General features: G+C 42.5%; 3 protein-coding genes and 1 long non-coding RNA gene across 6 annotated transcripts in view; 3 read left to right on the forward strand and 1 right to left on the reverse strand.

Annotated features, from left to right (window-relative positions):
• The window catches only part of Ago1 (protein argonaute-2), a 31,954-nt gene extending 16,926 nt beyond the window's left edge, over positions 1 to 15,028 (reverse strand). Inside the window, exons 1-3 of the mRNA XM_071711494.1 lie at positions 14,819 to 15,028; positions 10,208 to 10,537; positions 5,852 to 5,968 (exon numbers count right to left, since the gene is read on the reverse strand). Coding sequence (XP_071567595.1) covers positions 5,852 to 5,963 — 112 coding nt within the window. The 5' untranslated portion in view covers positions 5,964 to 5,968; positions 10,208 to 10,537; positions 14,819 to 15,028. The remainder of the gene's footprint in view (positions 1 to 5,851; positions 5,969 to 10,207; positions 10,538 to 14,818) is intronic.
• On the forward strand, positions 3,220 to 7,425 carry Mrpl53 (mitochondrial ribosomal protein L53). Of its 2 annotated transcripts, none has more exons than XM_071712835.1 (3): positions 3,220 to 3,441; positions 6,262 to 6,374; positions 6,934 to 7,425. In XM_071712835.1, the coding sequence occupies exons 1-3, from the start codon at positions 3,296 to 3,298 to the stop codon at positions 7,140 to 7,142; spliced, it is 468 nt and encodes a 155-aa protein (XP_071568936.1). In that variant the 5' UTR covers positions 3,220 to 3,295; the 3' UTR covers positions 7,143 to 7,425. The 2 variants fall into 2 exon arrangements, with proteins under 2 accessions (XP_071568936.1, XP_071569002.1); XM_071712901.1 differs by having other exon boundaries at positions 6,283 to 6,374.
• On the forward strand, positions 7,035 to 7,834 carry LOC139776387 (uncharacterized). Its single transcript, XM_071713019.1, has 2 exons — positions 7,035 to 7,176; positions 7,353 to 7,834. Exon 2 carries the CDS (start codon positions 7,353 to 7,355, stop codon positions 7,569 to 7,571), a length of 219 nt encoding a protein of 72 aa, XP_071569120.1. The 5' UTR covers positions 7,035 to 7,176; the 3' UTR covers positions 7,572 to 7,834.
• LOC139776452 (uncharacterized) lies at positions 10,514 to 13,776 on the forward strand. Of its 2 annotated transcripts, XR_011719091.1 has the most exons (4): positions 11,082 to 11,109; positions 11,265 to 11,312; positions 11,657 to 11,908; positions 11,965 to 13,776. It is a non-coding gene; the product is annotated as an uncharacterized lncRNA (long non-coding RNA). The 2 variants fall into 2 exon arrangements; XR_011719085.1 differs by lacking the exons at positions 11,082 to 11,109; positions 11,265 to 11,312 and adding an exon at positions 10,514 to 10,624.
• Positions 15,029 to 15,317: the final 289 nt, after the last annotated feature.

Below are 15,317 nucleotides of genomic sequence, written 5' to 3' on the forward strand. Positions count from 1 at the left end.
GAATCACCCATCTCGACTTTGTCGACTAGTGACTCCGACGACTTACGTCGACCAATTTTCCATTTCGACAAGTGAAATGGTATTCTAACGATATGCTTATAGAGGCAAGCTGTGCATTTAAAAAATAAAACTGGTGTCTAAAATGTCTATTGCTGATTGAAGTAAGTCGATCTGAGTCACTTAAATTATACACTGTTATCGTAATGTAACAAATTGTCACTGGATCAGTTGACAATTGTTTAAGTATGTGTACTATACATTCTGCTAATTCCCCGACGCTTAACAAATTCTTTCCAGCCATGCTTCTAGCTGGGGACAGTCCTCTAGTAATGTGACTCATGTCGGAAACATGTGACACACACAGCTGGCTCGCCTAAACTCTGGACAATTTATCCACCTGCAACGTAGATCTCGGACGCGGATCCAACTAAAAAGAATCATCAATTTTCTAATGGAGCACGAAAAGGTCAGTGGGTCTTCCCTATTCCCTACCACCGTTCGGCTCTGTAAACGCCTAAACCGCCCGAGAGGCCCTTTGTTTGCACAGCAGATAAGACCGTAATCTAGAGAGAGACGCTAGAGTCAAGGATTAGCTAACGCGTGGTGACCGTCGAGTCGCGGGTGAGTGACGACACGCGTGCCTGTTGAACGAGGTTCATCCGAGGTCATTCGGCGTGTCTTCGCTCACGGGCGCGTCGCGAACGTTTTTCACGCGACGTTTCCGGAAACGCGGGGGGACCGATCGGAGAGGAGCCACGACGAGCGCGTCCGGGGTTCGCAGGCGAGCGAGCCGAGCGAGCGAGCGAGCGCGGAGCGAGCGCGGAGCGTGCGTGCGTGCGTGTGCGCCACGAGCGGACGGGAGCGAGAGAGCCCGCGCCGAGCCATCGTTCCTCTCTGGTCGAGGAACATCCGCGGGGATGGTTTCGGAGCGTGTTTACGGGGTTTTCCGCGGACCCCCGCGGGGGTCCGACGGCGCGGTGGCACTCACGTTGTCCTGCGGGGTACATTCTCGCTGCCGCCGAGTGTAAAAGACCAGATAACCACTAATAAATAAGTAAAAAAATTCAACACAAGACCCCACTGGCCACACCACACGCTTCCCCACAACACACACTGCGAACGACACCACCAAACGAGCCTGTCCCTCCGCAATGGCGTCCGCTCGCGCGGCCGCCATTGGCCGCGCCGCGGCCAATCGCCGCGCGACGAACGACGCTCGCGCTCGACCGTCCGCGGCGCCTCGCACGCACGCACGTTGCCTGCGCGCGGTATCCGCGAAGCGTTCGAATTGCCTATCCCAACGAGTCACTCGGAAAATTATCGTTCGATTATCCGGGAACTTCCGTTAATTGATACACGTGGAAGTTCTCGACGTTGAATTTTTCTTTAAATAAAATTTAAAAAAAAATCGGACACCTGTCGATATTGATAATGCCATGACGACTTTTTCAATAGTCATCTCCGATGATTGTTCGATTAACGAGACTAACGGATAAAAATAGCGATGAGCACCAACCCGGAAGATTCAATCGACGCGTCATTGATCTCCTTATCATTCCTCATCTACGCTGTTAACAAGATATCGCTGTATTCGTAAATCTTGTAATCTGGCACGCGTCGTGAAAAGACGAGTAATGAACTACGATTAACTTAATCGGCGACTAATTCAATCGACAGGATTGCTCAAGGGATTTATAATAATTTGTCGTTTCTAATCTTTTCCCATATGTTAAATAACGAGGAATTGATTCTATTCATAACAAGCTGGCGTTACTTGATAAATTAATCTCCGATTAAATTAATCGGAGTTTCGTCAAAGTCACCTGTAGTGATGGATTTAATCGATAATTAATTTAATATCGCTTACGACAAAATTTTAAACTAATTCATTGTCTGAATCTTCGATTTTTCTTTTCATATGTTAAACAGAAATTAATAATTCTATAATTGAAATAATACAGATATTGTTCAACGAGTTTAATTGAAGTTTAATCGACCATAGTACTCTAACAATAGAAATAATAATAATAACTTTATTGAGTGCAACAATGCCACTACCCAAGTAACACATCGCATTCAAAATGACGTCACTTTGACGTCATATTGATCCAATATTACGTAATTTGTTGATCAATATGATGTCGTTTTGACTGCGATGTGTTACTTGGGTATAGACAATATAAAACCAGAAAGACTAAACAAAGAGAGTGTGGAACGGGCTAAGTAAGAGCCAAGCGCTGTTGGCGGTGCACAAAGGTTAATTCCTTTATTTATGATATCAAATTTTAAAAACGTACGATTTCATCAAACGCAATTTCGGTTTGTATATAGTTAGATGCATGAAATCGTGGATCAACCTACAAAAAACCGCATCAAGGATGCGATTACGTATTAAATTAATTTTACCGATTTTCATGCATTCTGCATGTCATTGTTTTTTTGTAGTCTTGCTGAAGATGGTCTGAAATTCGGACCGAAACGTACGTTTTTAAAATTTGATATCATAAATAAAGGAATTGACCTTTGTGCACCGTCAACAGCGCTTGGCTCTTACTTAGCCCGTTCCACACTCTCTTTGATTGTCACCAGAGCCTTTACACGGATTTAATCAGAAAGACTAAAGACGCGAAATAAAGCCTGCAGCCGGCTGATTCGATCAGCTTATCCGAAATATAAATAATTAATAAAGAAAAGTAAATAATTTACATCACACGTATATCAGAGCCAAGTATTATAAAAGTTTTTGAAATAAATTCCGAAATTATTCCGTTTTCTCTATAATATATAGAAAACACAATAGAAATCTAGGAAAAACTAAAACAATTCCGATCGGAATCCATTCTGAAAAGTTCCCTAATACGTGTATTGGAGGCACAATCGAAAGTGGTTATCGATGAAAATGACGTAACGCCTACGTCTCGAATTATCAATTTCTTATCGCGCAATCAGCATCGTAAGGAATTAATTCTTTTATCGGTCGTTACTCCTGATACGTTTTATAAATCTCGCATAATGTCCTTATTGACAGCGTCTCATCCGCGAATGAAGTATTTCACGGTGTTCCTTTTTTAATTTACAAATAATAGTTTATAAAATAAGAATAAAAAAGAAAGACTAAAATCAGAAACGTCGATCGCGGCGTGCGCGTTGCGCAAGGCCGACCAGTGCTGCCAACCGGCGGATAGAGGTTCTCCGAGGGTGGCAGCATTAGCGCGGCAAGTTCCGGGCAGTGACGCAGCGAGCGGTGCGTGCGTCGCGTTTACGAGCATCTCGTGGCCCACGTCGCGGCACCGAGATGTCGATTCACTTCTCCGGGTCTCTCAGCCGCTCCGGCGGGTTGATGAGCGCGATCATAAAGCAGCTGAAGCAAGTCAATCTAATGCCCGTCAACAGGGTCGACGTTCGTTTCGACCCGTTCGACAGACAGTCCAAGCATACGAGGTTAGTCGCCTGAAGTTGCCCGCGCGACGACGGACGCGCGTCACGATTCTCGCGACTCCGCGGGAATTATCGAAACGGAGCTCCGCGCGCGAGATACGTTTTTTTTGCGTCCGCTTTTTTTTTTATTTCCAAAAAGCACGCTTGAAATCTCTCCGTAGTCCCCCGTATAATTATCTCCTCTCGTAATTTCCTGTTTGTCTCCTTACATAATATATCGAAAGTCGATTCAAACGTGCGAGATTTTGAAAGTGCATAGAAGTGCAAGATTTATTGCGGATCGCGTAGTACTCTTTCAGAATAAATAAAATTTTATTTTTAATCGCGTCAAAAGGGGGATAAACGTACAGTTTCGAGTGAAATCGTGTTTTTCCGAGTGATTGAATTCTTAAGTGCGCAACTTTGCACATGTGCAAAGCGACTTTTCGATACTCCATTTATTTTCCCTTATAAAGTTCGAAAACGTGCGATTTTGCATATTTGCAAAGGGCCTCCTCTGGCCCCTTTTTCTGAATGAGAAATCTTTCTGCCTCTCACCCCCCCCCCCCTCTTTGGGAGTTCGAATTAGTAAAGAATTTTTTAAATATTTGTTTAGAATTCCTTAACAGTCATTATTTATTTAAAAGGATTAAGGATAACTCTGGCCAAACTCCGAATAACTTAACCGGCGATTAATTCAACCGATGGAATTGCCGTTCCACATGACGAACGACAAAAAATCGATAATCCTACTCGTGATAACAAAACAGTACGGTATCGCTTGACAAGTTATGTCCATCTGTACCAAAGTAGATTGATAATCTTGGTTTAGCTTACTTTCTATCTTTAACGTTCATTTCCGCCAGTGTAGACTAACTTTAATCTCGATTTAACTTACCTTTTATCTTTTTTAACTCTTAGAACTAGAAAAAGATGAAAAGTAAGTTAAACCAACATTAAAATAAACCTGCATTGGTGGAAATGAACATGAATCTTCTAATTCTCAGAACTTAGAAAAGGTAAGTTGAGCCGAGATTAAAGTTAATCCGCATTGATAGAAGTGGACATTAATTGGAGATTGGTCAAAGTCAGGGCCTTTGTACATGGAAAAACTTAAGCAGCAAGACTTAAGCAGCAAACAAATTGACCAATAGCTATCTTAAGTTTTCGAGAATTCTTAACTATAAGACTTGGTTAATTTGTTTACTGTTTAAGTCTTACTGCTGAAATTTTTCTATGTGCCATAGCCCTCCACTCGCGACGTCGATAACGATCAACCACCCGCGAGTCAGGTTGGCGGCCGTTGACGTCACGGACGGTACGCACGCGCAACGCGCACCCCTCGGCGCCAGGTTAGCAGACGATGCGCAGCCCTCCCGTTGTTATTTATAGAAGCGTGTGTGTCCGGATCGTGCGTGCGTTACTAGTCGAGATAGAGCGAGCAGCCCCGGAGGATTCGCGAGCTCCCGCGCGTCCCCGTGTCACCCGGATAATCCGCGTTAAGTGGACACGCAGGTAAAGAGCAGGAGAAAATAAGAGAACCTTTCCCTTCTCCCTCTCCCCTTCGCCCTAGTCCCTCGCGATTCCGCAATACCGTACGACTTTGACACGTTCGCGCACACCCATTCGTGGCCCGCGCTCGATACCGACGTTTTCGCGACGATGCGAATCGTCCACCCCCGTTTCGCATATTGGATCACGAGATGAAGCCCGCTCCTCAGACGATCTGTAATTCAGATTGTCTCGCGAGGTAGAATCCCATTCGCGATTCGGTACGCCCTGTTTTGATTGATCACGTCTGTATTTTTATTTATTTTGTGTGCTGCGCGCGCGCGCACGTGTGTGTGTTTGTGTTTCGATTCACTTTTCGGGCGCGCGCGCGCACATGGAATTATTATTTAATTTTATTAATATTAAATAATATATTATAAATAATAATCAATAATTTAATCATTATTAAATAAAATTCTCTTTAAATTCTAACGCGAATTGCAGAATTGCAGATCGTCTAAGGTAGACCTTGATATCTCATTTCGACTTGCATTATCTAAACTAACTTGTGCGCGCGCACGCGTATGTATTTTCTGCCTATCTTTTTTATTTATAGAATTCTCCATAATCTATCTCGACTTGATAACCGCGTTGACGATATACACAGAAGTACAATCCGTAAATACTGTTATCAAGAATAATGTATAAGAGACATCAAATTTTGACTGTAAAGGGACTTTCAATCGGCTTGGGCATACACACACACACACAGATTTTTGTGATGAAGAAATCGAAGAAAAGTAATCGGTCTACGGTTATTTCCCTCATAAATTCGCACACAATCGGGAAGGTATTAAAAGGCGAATATATGTGCAGACAATCGTGACTCTCCTTCCGCTTCTTTATAACGTATCTCTTAATTACTTAAACATATGTAACTCACCATTACATTGGCCACATCCATACGCTTTGCCGAGCATGGAGACGGCTGTGGTTATACGAAGGGTACTTAAATCTGGCATTGGAAGCGGTAATTGCTGCTCCATTTGTGCCATTTTGCCTGTAAAAGGAAAACGACAGACGTGTTGAGAGACACAACGGGGAAGTAGCATTAGCAAAAATTCACGTTTTCTATTGCGAAGCTGTCGCGAGGCAAAACTGCAAAAAGAAAAAATAAAGAAGAAGAAGAGGGAAGAGGCAAAAAAAGAACAAAACGTAGATTTAAGCGGTGAAAAATTTAATTTCTACGACCTTAATATATAGAGACTGTACAGACTGTGCGAGACTTTGTTATACACAGGTTGACACACACACATGAGAGAATAACGCATGCATAACGCTTTTTACTTGCAGAGACTTTCTGTTTTACATTAGCGCTCCGAGAGTCCGTGCGACGAATCCGCAGTGCTCGCTGAAAACGGAGGTCGTGTGCGATCGTTCCGAGCCAGTCATCACGTTCAGTCTTCGTGAGTATAATAGCAAAAGTATGGAATTGTTCAAGTCACCGTTCACGTTTCAGTGCGTATCGTTTATCGTCCAATTCATTCACGTGAGCGTTCGTACAATGCGGAAAGGTATAAACAAAAAAAGAGTATAAAAAAGTGGCTCTTACTCGCTTTTATATGTACTTTATCAATTTGATTGTAATCTGGAGCCTATTGCATAATGATTTACAAGTTAATAATACAAGTTCTTTTACATGTTATTTCACTAATATTATTAATTTGTAAATCATTATGCAACAAGCCTTTGGAAAGCTTTTTTTTTTGCATAAAAAAAGAATATTTTACAAAGCGAAAGATGCGTAGGGTGATTAAATTGAGCGTTCTTGCGACAAATCTTTAGGAAATCGCGCGCGCTAATTAGAACTCTATTCCGCGAATCGATGAAGTTAATATCGTGTTTACACTCGTTTGGATTGTTCGCCTAGAGAGTTTTTTTTCTTTTATACCTTTTCTTTTCTGTGACCATGATCACGCGCAGATGCAAGCAAGTAGGTCATCCTCGGACCTGTTTATTTTCCAGAGTCAGGTGAAAAAGTAGTGTTAAAAACGGCCCTTTTGACAAGCCTGAACGTTTTGGAGCTTTACAACAAGCACATCACTAGTCTGATTCCGCCCGATCCGGCTGTGGTTGAGGCTAAAAAAGCGCTCGAGGAAGAGAAGAGAAAGAAGAAAAAGCGACCGCACCATAAAAGAAAATTATACAGCAAGCGTAGAGGAGTGATACTCTAATTTCATTGGCAACTTATTGGACCGCTTATGATTGGTAATAAATCAAATTGTGTTTACACGGTGTGAGTTTTTTTTTTTAATCTACTCAACGAAACGCGTATTTTGAATCATATGAAAGATGCTCGAATTGTATTAAATAATTTAATCAAAATAGTTGATTGCAATAAGCCGATCGTAAAAAAAGGAAAACACTAGTTATATTAATTTAAGATGTACGGGAAGGAAAATAACATAAACAAGGCGGTTCAAAAGGCGAATAATAAAAATTACAATTTAAGACTTATCGACACGATCTACAGTCAATTTCCAGCCTTCACCGATGTGTTTGACGAAGAAACCTGGTATGTTTTTGTCATTTGCTTTGTGGCGGGTACTTTTCTGGTGGCATTTATTCTTTCGAAGTATATAACTATAAAACCTCGTGAGTAGGCCTGTTGAGTAAGATTGTGCATAGCGAATTCAGTTCGCAAAATGTCTCGTATATTTGCTTGTCAAACTGCATTTCTACACACTTAATGTCATTAATTTTTTTACGCGCATCGCAACTATGTAAACTTTACGATATAAAATCTCACGCAATCAGAGGAATAAAATTCTGCGTTAATTACTATTGTAAGAAGAGATATACGTCTTCATAAATGTAATGTGTCACAAATCGTTTATGCTAATAAAATGTTATTAAAAAAAAAAAATACGCAGTCTGGTCCTCCAAGTTAAGGGTTGGGCGCTAGGTTAACAATCTGTTAAACCCGTTAAAAATTATTGTTAAGAAACTAAAACAGCTTCGAATTAGTCACAGCGACCGGTCATGATTCTTGAGGTGCTAAACTTCGGGCTATAGCTTGACTCGAGCTGTAGTGCCATCGAAGAAGAAAAAGATTCAATCTTATATGAAACATGTTAGGTAAATTCATGGTTTTTTTTAAATATAAATTATAATATAATTCTTCCCGAAAAATGTATATAAATTTTATATAGAATTAAAGTTCTCATAAGAAGAATATTCAAACAATTTCTGCATTAGATATTAATTGCAGCTATAAACAGGAGCTATATATGATACTTATACAAATGCACTACAGATATACATATATAAAACAGCGTGTAAACAGCGACAAGTGATTTCTTAGACAAATCCAAGTTAAAAAGTTTGTAACAATTATTTAGAAGCCATAGTTTTAATTGCACTGCAATTTTCATCATCTGTTTTTTACGAGAAAAACATTTGGTTTACACAGAGCTATTATTTTAACATATTTAGTTTGCTTCCTATTTGAACATTATACGCTCCTTATCGAAAAATACGATTAATTTCTCAACAATAATTGAAAATCGCTAAATTAGTTAGATATTGCACAATTTATATTATATTTATATTTTTTTTCTTATTTACAGCGGTTAATTATAATTTTAAGAAACTTACTCTCTTTCTACATTACTCATTAGTTGCATTGGTATAATTATTTCTGTAGCAATATTTTCTCGCAATATCATGATTATATCTGATTCTATTCTTGCTAGCACATACATAGCGCAATATCTAGCGTGCTTAGAGAAACATGAATTTTCTATTGCTCTGAGATGCTTCCATGCGATTAATGGCAGAATGTACAAAAAATAACGCAAAATATCGCCCAAACAAACTACGAGAAGTTCGGCAGACCGGTGTGATTCTCGTTTCTCAAGTTTGCCGAGTAGTTTTGCCTCTCCTTTCTTCTGCCCATCTCTCTTCTCCTCGCTCTTTCTCTCTTTCTCTTCCTCTGACTCTCCTCTCTCACGTTTCCTTCCATTTCGTTCATATACGCGTTTCGTTCCTTTCAGTCTTTGTCTGTCTTGACCATGCACCGCTATCGTCCTTGCGGGCGTATATTCTTTTCACAGTACGGATGTGTCTCTCTCTCTCTCTCTCTCCTTTTCATTCTATCTTTCTCTCCCTATTTCGTCTTCACGTTTTAAACCGGACTTGAAGTAAGAAATCGCCACCTTCGCCGTGTGTGAAAAATAATGGTCGAAAATAAGGACTTGTCCGCTCGCGCGCGGTTTTACTTGAACAAATTTACTTCGCAATTAACATCGCCCGGAATTAGTAAGACGGACGTCGCCAAGGCGCGACACACGTTTTGCGCTCGCGATACTAAAGATACTAAAATCGTAATAGAAGACGAACGGAAGTACTGAAACGCACCGGCTAGCTACCATAAACCTATAAACTATGTGTACATATCAGGCTCAACGTTCCGTATCCCAAAGTGACTTTTTTATCGCACTCAGTATAATTTGGTTCTTGGCAATTCTTGGTCTGTATTCTCAACATCTATTTAGCGCAATTAGCGCTAGATATACGAAGAAAATATAGCCAATTATCTTTGATTAGCAATTCGCGAAGGCTGCCGAATTCAGAATTGGAAATAGTATAATTTTCAAGTAGCTAGTTCAAAAACCCGCACGGTGTCTGAAAGAAGTGATAGATACAAAGCAAATTAAGCAGTATATCAAAACATAAATTAATGAAGCATCAAAGCGTGTGAATATTAAAGCTGCGCAAATAAGGCAATCTGTGCTGCAAATACACAAAATGACTTTAACTCTTTCAAGACAATCTTTTAGCTGCATAAATAGAACAAAATCCGAATAAAAAGGAAACAAACTTTACAATTTACAGTTTTTCCTATAATTTTTAATTTTGAGAAGTGCTAATTTAGCAAGTACACTACAAATCGTACCATCGACTCTACGCAAAACGAGCGGATAGAATGGACCATCGATTTCCATTTTAATTTCCCAGAAACGTCGAAGATCTCTCGCGTTAAATCATCGACGTCTTAAAAGAGTTAACGGCGTGACAATGGAAAAAGAAAAGAACAAGAGGATTGAAACCGTGACAATCTCGACGAGTTCAATTTCCGCCTGCGTGTAACGCGATGATAAAAGGAATTTCGCGACGATTCGGCGACACCAACACAGGCGCGGAGAGATCGCCTCTCGAGTAACTGAACTCGGCGAAATTCCATCGGGTTTCGAATCCCGCGACGACGCTTCTTGCTTTAAGAGCTCGGCGCGCTCACCTTTGTTTCTGCGTGTATCCTCGGGGTGATAGGTAAAATTTACGACATGCAAGAATCGCGAAAGCGTTTTTCCGCAGCGCTTATGTTCTTCACTTCACACCGGCATTCTCGGTGGTCGGCTCGCACGCACGGAGCAACGGCGACAACGACGACGACGATGGATGATGATGACGATGCACTGACGACGTACTGTTCTGTCCGCGTGCGTGCACGCGAGACTACGTGGCCGCGGCAGTCGTGCTGCCGCGACTATCACTCGCGAACACGGGAGAACGCATCCCTCGCTGCCGCTCCGATGTCAACGTCCGCGTTTCACGTGACCACGATTCTCTGCAAGAACATTACGCACGTCAGGACTTGTCACCGGTGGTTATTCATCGAAATGCCGCGCGCTCGTCAGATCGGTCGCGAGATCTGGTAAGGCGCGGGCAGGCAGTGGCGGCTTTAAATCCGCCTTTCTTTTCTATCTCCCTATCCTATCCCTTTTAAACATCTCCATTTTTATATTATATTGAAAATACATTATTTCAATATCTGTTAAAAGGGACACGAGGCTCTATACTTACAACTTACGTATACAAATCTAAGGAAGATTATGAAAGAAAGGGGTGGATTTGCTTTTTAATCTTAAGGGACGTAAATGGGAACGAGGGAATCCAAATATAAAACTTCAAATGTAATAACGCTCGCGATACTCCTTTCATCTGGCTCAGTTCGATCGTCGTTACATATCTGTGACAATATTTAATATCGCAAAGAGATAGTAACGGTAGATAAGATAATCCGTTTTTTTCCTTGTGACAAAATGCAAAAAAAAAAAAGGTAGTACTCTAATCTTCGACAAACGAAAGATATTCGCGAAGGAACACGTACGCGCCTGTATATAAAATAAAATCTATGAAGTAAGTAATCGATTGTGGGCAAACGGCATGACATTTCTCGACGCTATTTCCACCTCGCCGCTGAGTGATAACATTATGAACGAAGACAAAAGCAGGTTCATCAATAATCCCGCACGTTTAAACAAGTCGTGAAACGCCTCTCTATTTACTTGCAGATCTTTCTCTCGTTCAAAATATTCATCGTGCGATCAATTTAACTAATTGTAAGTAAACCGGAATTCGTTGTCACGATATATTTCATATAAAATGAGACCGAGTTCCTGTAGGACGAGGAAACTGCGGTCTGCAAACGTCACTAAACGAGATGTTTCATAATAGATTGCATCATGTTACTTCGAACATAGTGTAATCGATATATATACACACCTAAGGTGTACTATATAATGCAATACCACGTCATGTACTCATGACGTATACGTTATATAGTACAGCTCAACGTATAGCTGTACCACGTAGCTCAAACGTGGAAACAATGTCAAACTTTGAAATGGGAAAAAGGTGTGACTTTTCATACATATAACTATCCGATCATCTTGTTTGATTCTAGCGGATCCAATGGCTCCTCGCGATAGACGAAATTTTGTATTGTACGCTGTTTTGAATGAACGCTGCGCTCTTGGAACGGACGCGGAGGCTTAACGAGACGAAAAGACACTTCTGCGGCTGTTGCTCGTGTCACCGAGTTCTTATTCGCCGTCCGGACGCAAACAAGGCCGTCGTCGTCGTCGTCCTTATTCCTCGTGAATCGCGACCGGCTGGTGACAGAGTGACAAATCAGCGAAGGTAGTAATACCCGAAGGTAAATAACATTTTATTTCGCAAAATAAGTCCTAGATTCATGCTTGATTGTTGCAGGACCCTTGCAGGATCATTTTAATTGAACATCTTAAACATTCTTCTAACTGCCAAATGATGGAGCAATTTAAATATTCGAGGGACAATTGCAGCGTTACTCCTTTGGACTCCGAAAAGCACGAGAGTGTTTGCATATAAAAAGATGTGGCCCCGACCTCCTTATCGTTCGGGCCACATCTAAAGAACGCGCATGTTTCAAAATCGCGCTTCATCTCCTCCTCCCACGAGATCAATCCCTCGCGTCGTGCGTGACGCGTACGCAGAGGGAAGAGACGCGGCTTCCGCGTGCACGTATACCGCGCTGCGTTAGCTACGGCTCACACTCCACGTACAAACGGTGTTTCGTGTTTCTTTTCCCCCCCGTCGCGTCGTACCGCGAGCTCCGAGAGAAGAAATTGGGTCGTCCGACCGGTCGCGCGATCGCGCGAGTGACGTTTCGCCGAGCGATAATAAGCGACGAACACCGAGAAAACGCGCTCGCGTATCGAACCCTTAAAATGCCCAACAAAATTCAAACGAAACTCCGTGTCTCGATTTGGTTCAGTCATCGGAGCCAAACAGTTAAACACGTTTCAAATAACATTTGTGTAAAATGGATTTTGAATCTCCTAACGATAATTACATAAATGTGTCAAGTTCATACGCTCACGTAAAAACATCACGAAGTTAATTAATTTATGTATACGGTAAAGAAATATATATAAAGTCTTATATATAACTACAGCGATTTATCATCAGTTTCATTCATATAAAATATATATTATATTTTCATATGTATAAAATGATTATACTTCTGTGTATAAAGTTATGTATTGTTTTAATTACTTACAATTTATTTTACGGATAAATAGGAGGGAACGAGATGGGAAGAGCTGTAAAGTAATTTATTGGGAGAGAAGAGGAGCGCAGAGGAATTTGGCAAATAAGGAAAAGGAATGGAAAGTAATTTATGGAGCTGCTTAAGAGCAGAAGAGATTTTCGAAGTAAAAATAGAAATAAATTTAAAAGATCAGGAAGATTAAGAAGATAACATGTTGGAAGAGAAAAGAAGAGGAAGGAGGGGCGATGTGATGAGTCCTTAATATTAAAAATAGTTTTAAGATTAGGTTTTGTATTTTAGTACTTGTACTTGCGCAGTATGAGTTTAAGGTATATAATAGGTTTTGGAGTATAAGGAGCATGGAGAGAATGCGGTGATTTAAGATTCAAGTTTTATAAGTTTTAAAATTCGAGGGATGTTATTTTTAGAGACATTATAGAGAAAAAGCGAGATATTTGTGTTCTTTTTAAGGTTTAAAGGATAGAATTAAGAATTATAGAAAAGTATGGAATGATAATGTTAACTGTAACGCGTTGTATATAAAAAGGTATGAGTGTGTTTAAAGTATATTGGTAAATCATGTCTGTTTCTTGGCTTGTTGCTGCAGCGGATTGGAGGTCTGTTTTCTGTTGCTGAACTGGCTGCACTAGTTCAGAGTTTATCTTTTTTACTCCACAATGGTAAGAAAAAGATGAAAGAAAAAGATAAACTCTGAACTAGCACAGCCAGTACAGCAACAGAAAACAGACCCTAGGTTTTGAGTTTAGCAAATGATAGGTTTCAATGTATAAGGACTGTGTTATTTATTAGTATTTAAGGGATAGTATTTAGAAGAAATATAGGAAGGTATGGAATAAAGAATAAAGAATAGGATATCGTTAACAGTAGCACGCGTTGAGTAAGAAAGGCATGAGTGTGTTTAAGGCATTTGTAAACCAAGTCCACTTTCTGACTTTTGTAACTGAAGTTAAATAAAATCTCTATCTAATTTACGAATAAATATAATATACATATATATAAAATATACATAATTTATATCGCTGAAATTTATCGCGAAATAAGACGTCACAACAAAACTCGTGGCGCAATCGAGCGACATATGTGGACTCGTTAAATTACACGCGTGTTTGAAGTTTGCTAAACAGGCGAGACACCAGCTTCGAAGTTATCACAATTTTATCGCTTCGCACACGGACGGACGCGTCGCTACAACGACGACAACGACGACGGCAAGTACGAGCTACGAGGACGATGATTCATACCGTTCGCCCAACGACCGTTGACACTTGTCGCTCTCCCGTCTAACCTTCAACTCCGACCCTTTTTCGGCTTTTTTTCCTCCGACGGCGACGTCCTCGCGACGTCGGCGTGTCGGGATGCCGCGCGGTCGCGGCGCGACGCGCGACGCAACGCGGCGTGACGGTTTCGCGACCACGCTCCGGGGACGAGGACCAAAACAATGGGTGGCCGCCGCCGCCGTCGCCGCGCGCGAGGAGAAACTTGCGCGAAAGTACGCGCCGCGGGCACAAGGTAGGGAACTCCGAGCCGAATCTCGCGACGTCGACGTCCACGTACGCGCGGCACTCCCGCGTCTTTCGGCACCACTCGCCTTCTCCTCCTGCTCCACTCTTTCTCTCTCTCTCTCTCTCTCTCTTGCTCTCTTTCTCCTTCTCCCGCTGTTGTTCCTCGAGGCGTGCCCGCCGCCGTCGCTTTCACTCGCGACGCGATGCCGCCGGACGCGCGATCTCCACGACGCGGAGCCGCCAAAAACGATCACCAAGTGTCAAGGTTGCCATTGTGCACACGTATGTACGTGAGCTACGCGCGCGAGTATTGCGCTCACGCACACCGTCGCACCGTTCCCCCCTCGACTCCTCTATCTATCTCTCTCTCTCTCTCTCTTGTTCCCCCTAACAACCTCTGCCTGCCCGCCCGCTCTTCTCTCCCCCCTTTGCCCACCCGCTCGCCCTAACACCCGCCGCCGCCACCGCGGTACCGCTATCACAACAATGGCATTGGGAGAAATTACGATACCCGCAGCTTATTTCACGATGACACTGGCTACGGCGCGCCGCGGCTCGCCACAGCGGCCGATCGGAATCACACGCAGAACGGGAAAACTGGACTCCTTCGCGCGTCCGGCCCGACGCCGTTTACTCGCCGCGGCTTTTGTCAGCGGAATTTTCGCCGTGGTGCATTCGGCGATCAGCGTTCCGCGAGGAAGTCTCCCCCACTACTTGTTCGATTCGCGCCGGCGGCGCGCAGCCGCGGCCGGCCGCGCTCGCAGGGCCGGCGCGTGGCCGGGCGCCCACCCCCGTTCCGAGTTCCGACCATCGGTCGTGTAAGTCGTGTTTACAAACAAAACGTCCCGGCCGGGACGCCGCCGCCGCTGGCCGCTGCTTCGATCGGCATGAACGCGTCGCGGCGACCGGCGACCGGCACATTCTTGCCGCCACGCTGTCGCAATCGTATTGCGCGTATCTCGATTGATACGATTTCTTCGTTATACGTATTTCTGTCGCTGTTAGAAGTT

Source organism: Temnothorax nylanderi, unplaced genomic scaffold, assembly GCF_030848795.1.
Source record: "Temnothorax nylanderi isolate EJ_2023f unplaced genomic scaffold, tnyl_v1.0 TNYL_tig0001_pilon, whole genome shotgun sequence".
In the NCBI taxonomy this organism is placed as follows: Eukaryota; Metazoa; Arthropoda; class Insecta; order Hymenoptera; family Formicidae; genus Temnothorax; species Temnothorax nylanderi.

What these genes read in the sequence shown, in the direction of transcription:
- Mrpl53 (XM_071712835.1), top strand. Translation starts at nt 3,296, where the DNA reads ATGTCGATTCACTTCTCCGGGTCTCTCAGCCGCTCCGGCGGGTTGATG. An exon ending in AGACAGTCCAAGCATACGAG is followed by an intron (nt 3,442 to 6,261) that starts GTTAGTCGCCTG and finishes TTTTACTTGCAG; the next exon opens with AGACTTTCTGTTTTACATTA. An exon ending in AGTCATCACGTTCAGTCTTC is followed by an intron (nt 6,375 to 6,933) that starts GTGAGTATAATA and finishes TTTATTTTCCAG; the next exon opens with AGTCAGGTGAAAAAGTAGTG.
- LOC139776387 (XM_071713019.1), top strand. Translation starts at nt 7,353, where the DNA reads ATGTACGGGAAGGAAAATAACATAAACAAGGCGGTTCAAAAGGCGAAT.